The 13,474-nt window shown below is 47.4% G+C and overlaps 1 protein-coding gene and 1 long non-coding RNA gene across 2 annotated transcripts in view; both read left to right on the forward strand.

Moving 5' to 3' along the window:
• LOC309518551 overlaps positions 1-13,474 on the forward strand; it is a 334,884-nt gene that overhangs the window by 189,242 nt on the left and 132,168 nt on the right. The gene's annotated exons all lie outside the window — the stretch shown is intronic.
• GLDN (gliomedin) overlaps positions 1-13,474 on the forward strand; it is a 33,739-nt gene that overhangs the window by 5,101 nt on the left and 15,164 nt on the right. The window contains exons 2-4 of the mRNA XM_082198564.1: positions 5,799-5,850; positions 9,518-9,535; positions 12,743-12,841. Coding sequence (XP_082054690.1) covers positions 5,799-5,850; positions 9,518-9,535; positions 12,743-12,841 — 169 coding nt within the window. The remainder of the gene's footprint in view (positions 1-5,798; positions 5,851-9,517; positions 9,536-12,742; positions 12,842-13,474) is intronic.

Consider the following 13,474-nt stretch of genomic DNA (forward strand, 5'->3'; position numbering starts at 1 on the left):
CGGCCAATAAAGCGAGATGAGCGCCGCAACCCCAGAGTTGGTCACGACTGGACCTAATGGTCAGGGGTCCGTTTACCTTTACCTTAGCTGGCCGTCAGTGTTCCCCTAAAACTGTTTCCCAGTGTTGTCCTACTTTGTGTAGATCCTGGGAGTGGGTGGGAAATCTCAGTTAGTTTGTGTCTACATGTATTAAGTTGCTGGAGTGGCTTCGCAATCAAACCATCTTCCCAGGGAACTTTGGGAATTGTAGGAGTGTGTGTGTGTGTCCTGACAACCCTTGGCCTCCTGAACAAACTACAGCTCCCATAATTCTTTGTGAGAAGCCATGGCTGTTAAAAAGTGCCGTTATAGTGTTTTACATGTATGCTGTAGGTGTGGGCTGAGTGTAGGGGGTCCATTGCAGGCCTCTATCCTGTCCTATACTCCCCTCCCATCTCATACTCTGTTTTTTCTTCAGATCATATAAATCTGCTTTTTTGCTATATCCCACTGTCTTTTGCTTGGCAACAGTGGTGCGGAAATTCTATGAGTAAAAGAAAGAGGCTTTCATCCTTTTTGTTGGGTGCATTCCTATGTCTTCAGTAGCTCCCGATCTAGAGACAAATATTGCAACAACGAAAAATCAGTGGCCATTTTTCCATCCCTCGATTCATTCTTTTGTGTCAAAACAAATTGCAGGACAAATTCCTCCTCCTCCACCCCCACCCCCAACCCTCTCGCTCTCTCTTAATAGGCTCTTGCTATGATTATGCCAGTTGACAAAGTGTTTTCGTTGAAGAAGCTCCGCAAAGAGTGAGCAATCAGTCGCCCGACTTTGTGAACAAAAGCGTGGAAATGAAAGCAAAATAAGCAAAAAGGAGAGGGCAATGAATCTGGAGGGCAGTCGTGATATTCTGGCATGGCTATAGATTGGACGACGGTGCAAAACAAAGAAGCCCAAATCTGTAGTAAATGACTCATTCTCAGTTCGGTGAAAAGCGCCGCGTGGAATGTGAGAGGAGCACGTTGATGTGCGTCCAAAATTCCTTGCTCATCAACCCTATTTGTATTATGTCGCTGAGCAGAGTTTGCTCGTGTTCCAGATAGGGCTTGCTAATAATCTCACATTCTTTTCTCAAGCCCGCCCAAATGCAGAGGCTCAAAATGCTTCCCAAAGGCAAACATGGGTCGTGTGTCTAGATGCAGAAGAGAACCGGATCCTTCGGTACCTTTTAAATTGGGGTGGGGTAAGCCTGTGGATCCTGAGATGTTGCTGGACTACACTTCCCATCACCAGCGGCCATTGGGCATGCTGGCTGGGGCTGATGGGAGTTGGAGTCTAACATCTTCCTGGATAGCTCAGCAGGTTAGAGCATGGTGCTGATAATGCCAAGGTTGCAGGTTCGATCCCCATATGGGACAGCTGCCCATTCCTGCATTGGAAGGCCTGCATTCCTGAATCATCTGGAAGGCCACAGGTGCCCCATCCTTGTTTTCAGTGGTTGTACAGAATATGGGATTATGTTATTGTTATGCAGGATGTTAAGTTGTGGGTGAACATATCAGATGACACAGCGATTCTTCCAACAGCTCTTGTTTATTCACAGGCCCAGAACAGAACTGGCCTGAAGGCTTCAGCCAACATGCTTATATAGAGCTCAGCTACAAAGCAACAGTAACACTTTCTGTAACTATCCAATCACTTTCACTTCTTTATTTGCATATGTGGACCTGAGTGAAAACTATCTACAGTATCCCCCTGCTGGCCCAGGGTGAGAACTTCAGTACATAACACAGGATAAACACCTAGGGGATATGAACAGTTTGGAAATGCCTGCCTATTGATACTTCTCTGGGCTGTTTTAGGTACCTGCTAAAACCTTTCTTGTTTAAACAAACCTACATAGACATTGTGGGACGTGGGTGGCGCTGTGGTCTAAACCACTGAGCCTAGGGCTTACCGATGAGAAGGCTGGCGGTTCGAATCCCCGTGACGGGATGAGCTCCCATTGCTCTGTCCCAGCTCCTGTCAACCTAGCAGTTCGAAAGCATGCCAGTACGAGTAGATAAATTGTGGCAGGAAGGCAAACAGCATTTCCACTCACTCTGGCACTCATTATGGTCTACCAGTAGCTATTTAGTCCTGCTAGCCACATGACCCGGAAAGCTGTCTGTGGAAAATGCCAGCTCCCTTGGCCTGAAAGCGAGATGAGCACCACAACCCATAGTTTCCTTTGACTGCACTTAACCGTCCAGGGGTCCTTTATGTTTTACCTTTTACAGACATGTATATTTGCCATATATTTTAATTTGTAAGTTGTTAATAACAATAATAACAATAATGTTGATGTATGACGTGTACCCAGCTAAAGCTTTCTCAGACTAAACCTGTTCATTCATTTTAATGGATGTACTTAGGGCAGGAGAACAACCACAAAACTAGGATGGCATCAATGGTAGCAGGGGGAGAAAAGAGGATGTGGAAATGATAGTGTTATAAATCCTGCTTCTATGCACGTAGCTCAATGGGAGAGCATCTGCTTTGTATGCAGAAGGTCCCAAGTACAATCCCTGGCATCTCCAGGTAAGGCTGGGAATGCTGCCCCCTGCCTGAAATCCTGGAGAGACACTTCCCACCAGTGTGGACAATACTGAACCTGATGGACTCGTGGTCTGGTTTGGTAGAAGGCAGCTTCCCAAGGCTCCCTACTTCAAACTCCCAGGTACCCAACAATGGCCATGCTGGATTGGACTGATGGGAGTTGGAGTCCAACAGCACCCACAGGACGTTGTGTTGGTTTCCCCAGTTTAAGATTTCATACCCTCCAACATTTCTCTGATGAAAATAGGGACGTCCTATTCCATCATCGGGATGCGGGTGGCGCTGTGGGTAAAACCTCAGTGCCTAGGACTTGCCGATCGTATGGTCGGCGGTTCGAATCCCCGCGGCGGGGTGAGCTCCCATCGTTGGGTCCCAGCTCCTGCCCACCTAGCAGTTCAAAAGCACTCTTAAGTGCAAGTAGATAAATAGGTACCGCTTTATAGCAGGAAGGTAAACGGCGTTTTCGTGTGCTGCGCTGGTGCTGGCTCGCCAGAGCAGCTTCGTCACGCTGGCCACGTGACCCGGAAGTGTCTCCGGACAGCGTGGCCCCCGGCCTCTTAAGTGAGATGGGCGCACAACCCTAGAGTTGGACACGACTGGCCCGTACAGGCAGGGGTACCTTTACCTTTATTCCATCATCATCATCATCATCATCATCATCATTATTTTATTTATACCCCACCTATCTGACTGGGTTGCCCCAGCCATTCTAATATATATAAAAATATTATAAAACATTAAACATTTAAAAACTTCCCTATAATGGGCTGCCTTCAGATGTCTTCTAAACATTGTATAGTTACTTATCTCCTTGGCTCAGGGGTTGCATAACTCCATACCCTCCAACATTTCTCCAAAGAAAATAGGGATGTCCTAAGGAGAAGTGGAGGGACGCGGGTGGCGCTGTGGGTTAAACCACAGAGCCTAGGACTTACCAATCAGAAGGTCGGTGGTTTGAATCCCCGTGACGGGGTAAGCTCCCGTTGCTCGGTCCCTGCTCCTGCCAACCTAGCAGTCCGAAAGCACATCAAAGTGCAAGTAGATAAATAGGTACCACTCTGGCGGGAAGGTAAACGGCGTTTCCGTGCACTGCTCTGGTTTGCCAGAAGCGGCTTAGTCATGCTGGCCACATGACCCGGAAGCTGTATGTCGGCTCCCACAGCCAATAAAGCGAGATGAGCGTCTGAACCCCAGAGTCGGCCACGACTGGACCTAATGGTCAGGGGTCCCTTTACTTTTAAGGAGAAGTGGGAAATTCCGGGGTCAAATAAGAAACAGGGACAGCTTCTGTAAATCCGGGACTGTCCCTGGAAAACAGGGGCACTTGGAGGGTCTGAGATTTGCAGCAGCAAAGGAGTGGGGTTAGGATGGAGGGTACAGATAGAGGGCACACCCTGCTCCCAGCCACAATATCACAAGTCATAACATTGGAGAGTTGCTGGGAGTTCACTCTGGTGCTTATATTTTGAATGAGAGAGAGCATGGTACCCAATTCTTCTGATGCCTGATTAAAAAACATAACCCCCCCATGGCCTTAGCAGTTAAGGCCAATGTGTTCTTTCAAAAATGAGCTTAGGTTGCATTTTGACGCTTGTCCTAACATTGCCCTCCTTTGGAACACTACATTCCCTGGTTTGTCAGCAATGATGTCTGTACAAAAAGTAACCAGCATTCATCCCTTTAAATTATTTCCTTGGTGCGGTGGGCCACTACACCCCCACCCCCATCCCAAGCTCTCTTCTGTCCTCTCCTCCTTCCAGCTTATCAGAGTTCAAATACATTGGGAGTACAGCCTGGGAGGGGGTTCCAAGGGCCACATAGAAAGGATTGGAGGGCCACGATTTGCCTGCAGTCCTGAGGTTTATCACCACTGCTGTAGAAGAAGAAGAAGAAGAGTTTGGATTTGATATCCCGCCTTTCACTCCCCTTCAGGAGTCTCAAAGCGGCTAACATTCTCCTTTCCCTTCCTCCCCCACAACAAACACTCTGTGAGGTGAGTGGGGCTGAGAGACTTCAGAGAAGTGTGACTGGCCCAAGGTCACCCAGAAGCTGCATGTGGAGGAGCGGAGACACGAACCCGGTTTCCCAGATTACGTGACTACCGCTCTTAACCACTACACCACACTGGCTCTCCACACTGGCTCTCCAGTAGGAAAGAAGTCATGAATTAATAGTTAATAAAAGATCACAGATCCACTTCAAATTGGAAACTGGATTTTTGTTCCTGTTAGGATTTCAAACAGAGGCTGGTTTGCCACCCAAGAGGCATGCTGTATCAGTGGATCACAGGCAGGGGTTGGGCTAGAGAGCCTTTGAGATCCCTTCCAGCTTTATGCTTACTATATAATTGCAAGCGGAGAGGGAGCTCAACTGGGTACTTGTACACTCAAAAATGTTTGGTCTGACACACTTGGGAAGCAAATCTTTAAGACTGTATTTTGGGCCTCAAGTTATAAAGGACAACTTGCCTTTGGTGGCCCTCTCACGCTTACTGGGCTTCAATATGAGTTGCAGATCTAGACTTGTCTCCTGATTGGCAGGTTTACCTTGAACAGTGACTCGAGCAGAGACACAACAGGGATCTTCCAGCAAGGATGTAGAATTGCTCTGTATCTCTTCATTTGGTGTGATTGGATTACTGTAACACTTAAGACACAGAGATGCAGCAGAGGCTGGTTGGAAGGTGGCAAAGTTGGGCTTTTTGACATGCAGAGAGACAATGGGCAGCCACCTCTGAAGATCATGCTTAGTCTATGCCTTGGGAGTGGTTGAGTGACCATTCATTCCTGATGCAGAAGGATGCTGAATTCTCCAACTCCCTGCCCCAAGAAATAATGATCAGAGGAACTCAGAGTATTTAAGCATGCAGAGATGCAGCGGACAACCTCTTAGGAACATAAGATGAGTTTTGCTGGATCATGCCTGTCTAACCTCTGGATTCCTACGGGAACAAGCTAAGCATGTAGACATTCAGATTGCCTCTCACCCTGGAAATGTCAGAAATCCATTTTGACCAACAGCAACCGATAGAGCTGGGCTCCATGGATTTGTGCTTTGGAGCTGAGAGCAGCCTTTCTGTGTTTAATTGATTTATTTATCTCGAGTCGTGGCACAGTCTGTTTTAAAGCATTATTCTGATGTGCTAGAATGGTATGGAAGCTGTCTAAATGTTGCATTCTGCACCCTGCCATAAAGATACCGTGTTTTGTGATTTCAGGTCCGGGTGATGATCGAGATCTGCAACAGCACAAAGGGAGTGTGCTTGACAGGTATGCTGGAGAATTTGTGATCGGGCAAACTGGGGACTTTTTTCTGTCTGTGCCTATTTTATTGCTGCTACACCAATGGGAGAAATTTGCCACCAGTATCACTACCCAAAGCTGCTCTAAACCAGGGTCTTCTAGGAGCATGTCTAAGTGTGGAAATACAGCTGATTTTATCTATCTATCTATCTATCTATCTATCTATCTATCTATCTATCTGATGGCTTTTATATGGTTAGAGGGAGAGGAACTGTTCCTGCTCCACTTCTGAATGCCTTGTTGCAGCCTGCTTGCATTGGCATGCTCTAGCGCAGGGGTCAGCAAACTTTTTCAGCAGGGAGCCGGTCCACTGTTCCTCAGACCTTGTGGGGGGCTGGACTATAATTTTTTTTTGGGGGGAATGAATGAATTCCTATGCTCCACAAATAACCCAGAGATGCATTTTAAATAAAAACACACATTCTACTCATGTAAAAACACCAGGCAGGCCCCACAAATAACCCAGAGATGCATTTTAAATAAAAGGGCACATTCTACTCATGTAAAATTAACCTGATTCTGGGACCGTCCATGGGCCGGATTTAGAAGGCGATTGGGCCAGATCCAGGCCCCGGGCCTTAGTTTGCCTACCCATGCTCCAACCCAGCTTTCTGCAACCTGTTCTTACTGGACTGCAAAACCCATCATCCCCAACCATTGGCTATGCTGGCTGAGGCTTATGGGAATTAGAGTCCGAAACACCTTGAGGCCAGCAAGTGGGGGAAAGGAGCTGCTAACTTAAGCGAATTTGCAATATTTCAGGTTGGTCCTGATAAAGAAATGGCACTACTGGTACTTTTGGATTGCTTTCTTAATGGCAACACGGCTAATGGAAACCTTTGGCTTCCATTGGCTTTGGCTTCCATGTTCTTCATTTATCCTTGGTCTCCCAATAGTCAGGGGTAATGGGAGCTGCAATCCAGTGTAGAGAGCCACAGGTTCCCCATCCCTGGTCTAAATGGAACTTGCTGGCTATAAAGATCCAGCACAGTCCATCAAGTGCATTTTTGGCCTAGGACCTCAGGGATAAACAATGACTTGACGTCTGTTTTTCTAGATCAGGTGTGGGAAACCGTTGTCCTTCCAGATGTTGCTGAACCAGCATGGTGAATAGCCAGGGATGATGGCAGCATCTGGAAGGTCCAATTTCTCATACCTGGACTAGATACAATGGGGACGAGTCGCTGCTACGTAATTCTACACATCTTGCATGCAAAGGCTGATGAATTTCCACATGGACTTAAAAAAACAACAACCCACAAACTGATTTGGAGATGTGGAGAATTGAATTTAAGATTGTATGAAATGAGAAACAGTTAGAAACAGAAATTGATCAGTTTGCCCATTGCTAGTTTCAGGTTCCCAACAGTCAAGCAGGGACGAGGAAGCCTTAAAGCAGGATCTTCGCCACCATTTAATTCAGCTCCGTTTTTTTGTTTTGGCACAGCCTTCAGATCCCATGCACCCTTTTCATGTGCGTTGCAAACCGAGATGCTGAGAGCTTCTTGGGAGGCACCAAAAATACAAAGGTGTAAAGGACTGGATTATGTTGGCTGGCAGGAGTGAAAAAGCGAGTGCGCCACAATCCTCTGCAATGAGACTACCCTGAGGAATGCATGCTTTGTCAAAAGAGCAATTGGCTGAAATTTAAGCGGGTGCTGGGCTTGGAACACAGAAGGAAGTTTGTTTGTTTGTTTTGAAAGATTAGCCATCAGTGAACTGAACTGGGTGGTGGTAGAGGGAAGGATTATGTTTCTGTATTTTTCAAAGTATTATGTTGTGCGTATTGTGAGCAGTTTCCCACATAAATACAGCAGCAAGCAATGCTTCCTTCCTGAGTAGGCGGGGCAAACATTTTCCGCAAAGGTTAATCCGACATTTTCGTTTAACCTTTGAGCACATTTATTTATTTAGAGCATTTGCACCCTGTTCTTCAGGCTGCCAACCTCCCACCTTCATAGCTGTCAACTTTTCCCTTTTCTTGCGAGGAATCCTATTCGGAATAAGGGAATTTCCCTTAAAAAAAGGGAAACGTTGACAGCTATGCCCATCTTATGTTCAGCCGATGTACATGTGTAAACTCAGAGACTGGGGCACATGTAGCCGAATTGTGGAGGAGTGTGTGGACTGCTGGTTGCCTAAAACCTGTAGAGATGGGAAACATGTGGCTCTCTACAAAGTTGGACTACAATTCCCATCAGTCCCTGTCAGCATGGCCAATGGTCAGGGCTGATGGGAGTTGTAGTCAAACTGACATAGTTTACCCATCTTTGTTTCAAAGCAGGCATGGGGAACCTCAGGCTTGGGGGGCAAATGCAGCTCTCTGTCTCTCCCCTGGGACTCTCCCAAGGGACATCCTCTCTCCCCAGGCCATATCCCACTTAGGATTCATTTCACACCTTCCTTGAGTGTTCTCACCTGGCTGCAAGGTGTCCTTGAGATGGATGGAGGACAGAGAGTGGGGTTGTGACAGTGTCAGTGTGTACAGCAACTAGCCTGCTGTACAGAGGTAAATTTACATTCATTTATCCTCTTTTAAAAATTATTTTTATTAATTTCCCAAATTATTACAAATCAAACCAAATTACTTTAATTTAATACAATTTCTTAAAACCAGGTATTCTGCTCCTGTGGCAAACATATGTCAATCATTTCCTCCCGTAGTTGCATCTTCTCTTGTTTAATGTCCAGTGGGTCTTTCACTTGTCGTTAGTCCATTCCTGCAGCTGACCACATTATTATTATTACAGTGGAAACTTAGAAGCTGAACGCCTTTAAAGTCAAACATTTTGGCTTCCGAACAATCAAAAACCGAAAACGTTTTTCAGAAGCTGAACATCCGACATGACTTCCGCTGCTTCCGATTGGCTGCAGGAAGCTCCTGCAGCCAATCGGAAGCCACGCCTTGGTTCGCAAACCATTTCAAGAGTTGAACAGACTCCTGGAATGTATTAAATTTGAGAACCAAGCTATGACTGTATTATTATTATTATTATTATTATTACTTCCTACTTACAAACAGCGCCTCTGTTACATCTTATAAATATGAAATCCATTTCACGTGTGTAGTCCTTTTATGTACATTGTTGTTTCAGACCTGGTGTGCTGGGATAATTAATTAATATCTTCCCATTTTATATTTATTTAGTCATCTGCTTTTGCTTCAACATGTGACACTGCCTCCCCTCCCATAAAAAAGCTCCCCAGAAGGGAAGGTGTCACTTAGGCTGAAATATTTTCTCCACCCCTACCTAAATGGTTACACATATCCTTTGTTTGTTTCAATGTAATTTTCAGTGTGATACAGTGGTACCTCACTTTAAGAACAGCCCTGTTTAAGAACAATTTGGTTTACAAACTCCACCGAACCGGAAGTAGTGTTCCAGTTTGCGAACTTTACCTCGGTCTAAGAACGGAAACTGAATGGTGGAAGGGCACCGGCGGTGGGAGGCCTCATTAGGGAAAGTGTGCCTCTGTTTAAGAATGGTTTCGGTTTAAGAACGGACTTCCGGGACGGATTAAGTTCTTAAACCGAGGTACCACTGTACTGGGATATTCATTGGAGTGTTATTTCCAGTTTTGGAAATGAGTTTGGAATGCACTGACTATTCTGTCTCTCTCTGTATGTGTCTAGGACCACCAGGAATACCAGGTAATATCCCGTCTCCTATATGTTCCCATAGCGCAATGCAACGGATTCTGTCTCTAAGCTTAAGCACTAGCTGAAATAGCTGCTTTTACTGTCCTTCCCTGTTTATCTCCTGCCTCCCCTTCCCCTTGTTTGTATACTGTAGACTAAAAAATTGTATACTATGATAACATGGTAGATAGATAATGTAAGGATATGTATAATTTTATAACATGCAGAGAATAATATGTGCTGAGAAATCAGAGAGAGGAGCTGAGAGAAGTCTCTGGGAGGGAGGAGGGAGGGTTTGAAGGGGGAAAGGGTAAAAAATAATGAATATGATATGTTTTGATAATTTGTTATGTTGAAATTGTTAATAAAAACTTTTTTGAAGAAAGAAAGAGAAACAAAATAGATCCTGCCAACACAATCAATCAATCAATTGTATACTAGCACGATGTGGTGAGCTCCCATTGCTCAGTCCCTGCTCCTGCCAACCTAGCAGTTCGAAAGCACGTCCAAGTGCAAGTAGATAAATAGGTACCACTCTGGCGGGAAGGTAAACGGCGTTTCCGTGTGCTGCTCTGGTTCGCCAGAAGCGGCTTAGTCATGCTGGCCACATGACCCGGAAGCTGTACGCCAGCTCCCTCGGCCAATAAAGCGAGATGAGCGCCGCAACACAGAGTCGGCCACGACTGGACCTACTGGTCAGGTTACCTTTACCTTTTACCAGCGGCGTAGCGTGGGTTATCAGCACCCGGGGCAAGGCAAGTAATTTGCGCCCCCTAACCCGGGGCAAGGCAAGTAATTTGCGCCCCCTAACACCTAACCATGGTCATTAATACACCAAGACGCACGTCTTTGGGCGTCGGGGCGCAGCCTTCTCGGTCTCCCTCCCCGGCCCGGCTAGTCCCGACGCGGCTTCTTTCTGGCGCGGGGAGGGGGCTTCTTTCTGGCGCGGGGAGGGGGCGGCTCTGGGGCCAGTGCGTCGGCCGGCCTCCGGCGCGGGTGGGGGGGCCCGTTGGGGCGGGTGGGCGGTCTTGGCGCACAGGCACTAGAGCGCTCCAGACAGCGACCCGAGCCTGGGCGGCGTGGCGCTTGGTGCCGGAGCCTCCGCCCGCAGCGCCCCGTCGGGAGACCCGGCCGGAAGGAGCCTTGAGCCGGCTGTCGGACGCGGTTGAAGCAGCCAGGGCGGCATGGCAGGCGGCGGCGGTTCCTCGGCGACTCCACGCGGCCAGCCCAGCGCGCTGGCCGAGCCCCGCAGGCGAACGCTGCCCGTCGGTGAGGAGGGGCTGCCTGGCGCGCCCTCCGTGGCCCTGACGCGCGGGGACCGTGGCGAGCGCTGAGAGCCGCTGCCAGCTCGCCGGTTCCATGAGACATGGGGCTCTGCTACAGCCTGCGCTCGAGGCTCTTCGGCGACTCCGGAGGCAGCGAGCGCGCCCCCCCAGAAGTTGCGCCCGGTGCGGCTGGTACCCCTGGCACCCCCCACGCTACGCCACTGCCTTTTACATGATTCTTAAACATAGCCCTGTAGGAGAACGTCAGTCAGTGCAGTGCTTTCATTTTGCCCTAGCTGCAGTTTCTGGATCAACCCTAACGATAGCGGTGGCAGCTGTATCTTCTCCTTCTCTAGCAGGTCCCAGGGCTGGCTAAAGCAACATAAAATCCCGCATTAAAAACAGTTGAAACAAATGGCCACCACAGAATTGGGCTGCGTTGTAAAAAAAGGTAAAGGTTAAGGACCCCTGGACAGTTAACTCCAGTCAAAGGTGACTACGGGGTTGCGGCGCTCATCTCGTTTTCAGGCTGAAGGAGCTGGCATTTATCCACAGACAGCTTTCTGGGTCATGTGGCCAGCAGGACTAAACCGCTTCTGGCGCAACGGGACACCATGACGGAAACCAGAGCACATGGAAACGCCGTTTACCTTCCCACCGCAGTGGTACCTATTTATCTACTTGCACTGGTGTGCTTTCAAACTGCTAGGTTAGCAGGAGCTGGGACAGAGCTAGGGGAGCTCACCCTGTTGCGCAGATTTAAGCCGCTGACTTTCCGATTGGCAAGCCCAAGAGGCTCAGTGGTTAGACCACAGCGCCACCCACTGGGTTGTAAAAGCACACATCTCAAGGGTCAAAGGCCACTTCTGTGAGGAGGGAGTTCCACAATATAGGAATAAGTCTCGGCAGGCTTCTGAGGTCTTCTCCAGGAGTTAATGTGCTGAAGCAGGTGCTGACAACCTCCAGAAAACCCGGACGGACGACTATGTGAGAGTGCGGCAGAGGCAGCAATGGAACTGTGTTCGCTCCAGTCTTGTGCAACAAGAGTCAACAGGCTCCAATTTCCATTTAAATCAGTGGGGGCTTCTTCCAAATAAACAGGCGTTGTGCTGATCTGCACAACTTTTTGTCTCAGTTGCAGTTGAGAGGCTCGGCCTTCCTTCTTGCTAAAGGACCACGGCTGTCTTTGTGAACAAATAGCACAAGTCTATGCAGGTTTGCTCGGCGCTGAAGCCTCACTGTGTTCCGTGGGTCTTACTCCCTTGTGGGTTATGGAAACCTTTAAATTTCCCATAGGAACCCCCCAAAGTTGGTATGGATGCAGCATATTTCTGGAATGTTGTTGTCAGCATCTCAATATTCTCTTCCACCAGCTGCATTATTGCACCATCAAAAACTGCTAACTTTCCTCGTTCCAAGCCATTGGAAGGCAAACACAATGACTTAGGCCTGCTTTTCATTTCTAGTCCATAGTGTCTTTCCTCCCTTCCATATGTTCCACATGTTATCAGTTAAATTTCTGGATATTATGAAACTGATGACACAGTTGTCATTATGCTGTAGAAGAAAGCAGCATTTTCTTCTGGGTTTCTTACGAGACTGTTAACTTCAAAATAAAGCTTTGCAAATTAAAAAGGGGGAGGAAAGAATGAGGGGGGCACATATGATGCTAATTTAGCTTTAGATGTACTTCTGATGTTCATTTGGCATGAGATGTCCTTTATTTACCACTGAGGAACCTTTCCTTGAATGGTATTAATAAAAATGAGGGGGATGCAATTAATTCCCTTTCTAAATCTATAAATCCAGAAATTCTGCAGCTTAGCCGGTCTGGGAAGAAGGGTGAGAGGTAAATGCAATTTGAAAAGTAATGGAATACATACTTTTTGATGATATGTAATATCCTATGCGGGGGCGTGGGACTCCCTGAAATGTATTTCTTTGATTTTGTCAGGTCCTCCTGGGCTTGATGGACTGCCTGGTCTTAACGGATCAGATGGCGATCCTGGCACCCCTGGTCAGAAGGGAGAAATTGGAAAAAGAGGGAAACCAGGTATATTTTTGGACTTGAGAATGACATTTGCAGCTGACCTTTCCCCCTTTATTGTATCTTCTCTCCCCACCTCGATCCTTGGAGGAAGTTCTGAAGAAGTTCAAACAAATCATGTGGTGCTGTTCTCTTGCGATGACTGTACCACTTCAAACTGGAGGTGGGAAACCGCATGTCTGAACACTGTCTCTGAAATATACTTGGAGTCGAGAGTGGATTTCATGCTCTTTATTCAGCTCATAGTGGTGAGGAGGAACGGAGGTTCCCCCAGAATGTCTGCTTTATATACATTATTTACACAATGGGCCTCACGTGATTGGCTTATTCCGGGATTCACCTGTAGGCCAATCAGGCTGCGGATTCACTTCCACCTGGAGCTGGATTGGGTGGCTCCTGTGGACCAATCAGACTGCTGCAATCTGGATCCTATTGTTCTAGGACCAATCAGACTGCTGCATTCTGAATCCTATTGTTCTAGGACCAGTCAGACTGCTGCATTTTGGATCCTATTCAACTCAGTACATAACAGTCTCATTTCAAAATCCCTCTCCATGTGGGAGATAGCTAGGTCTGTAGCACAAGGGCTGCAAGAATGGCAAAGTTTTACTGTTGGTGTTGTTAAAAAGGGAAACAAAC

Source organism: Podarcis vaucheri, assembly GCF_965113315.1.
Source record: "Podarcis vaucheri genome assembly, chromosome: 14".
Taxonomy (NCBI): domain Eukaryota; kingdom Metazoa; phylum Chordata; class Lepidosauria; order Squamata; family Lacertidae; genus Podarcis; species Podarcis vaucheri.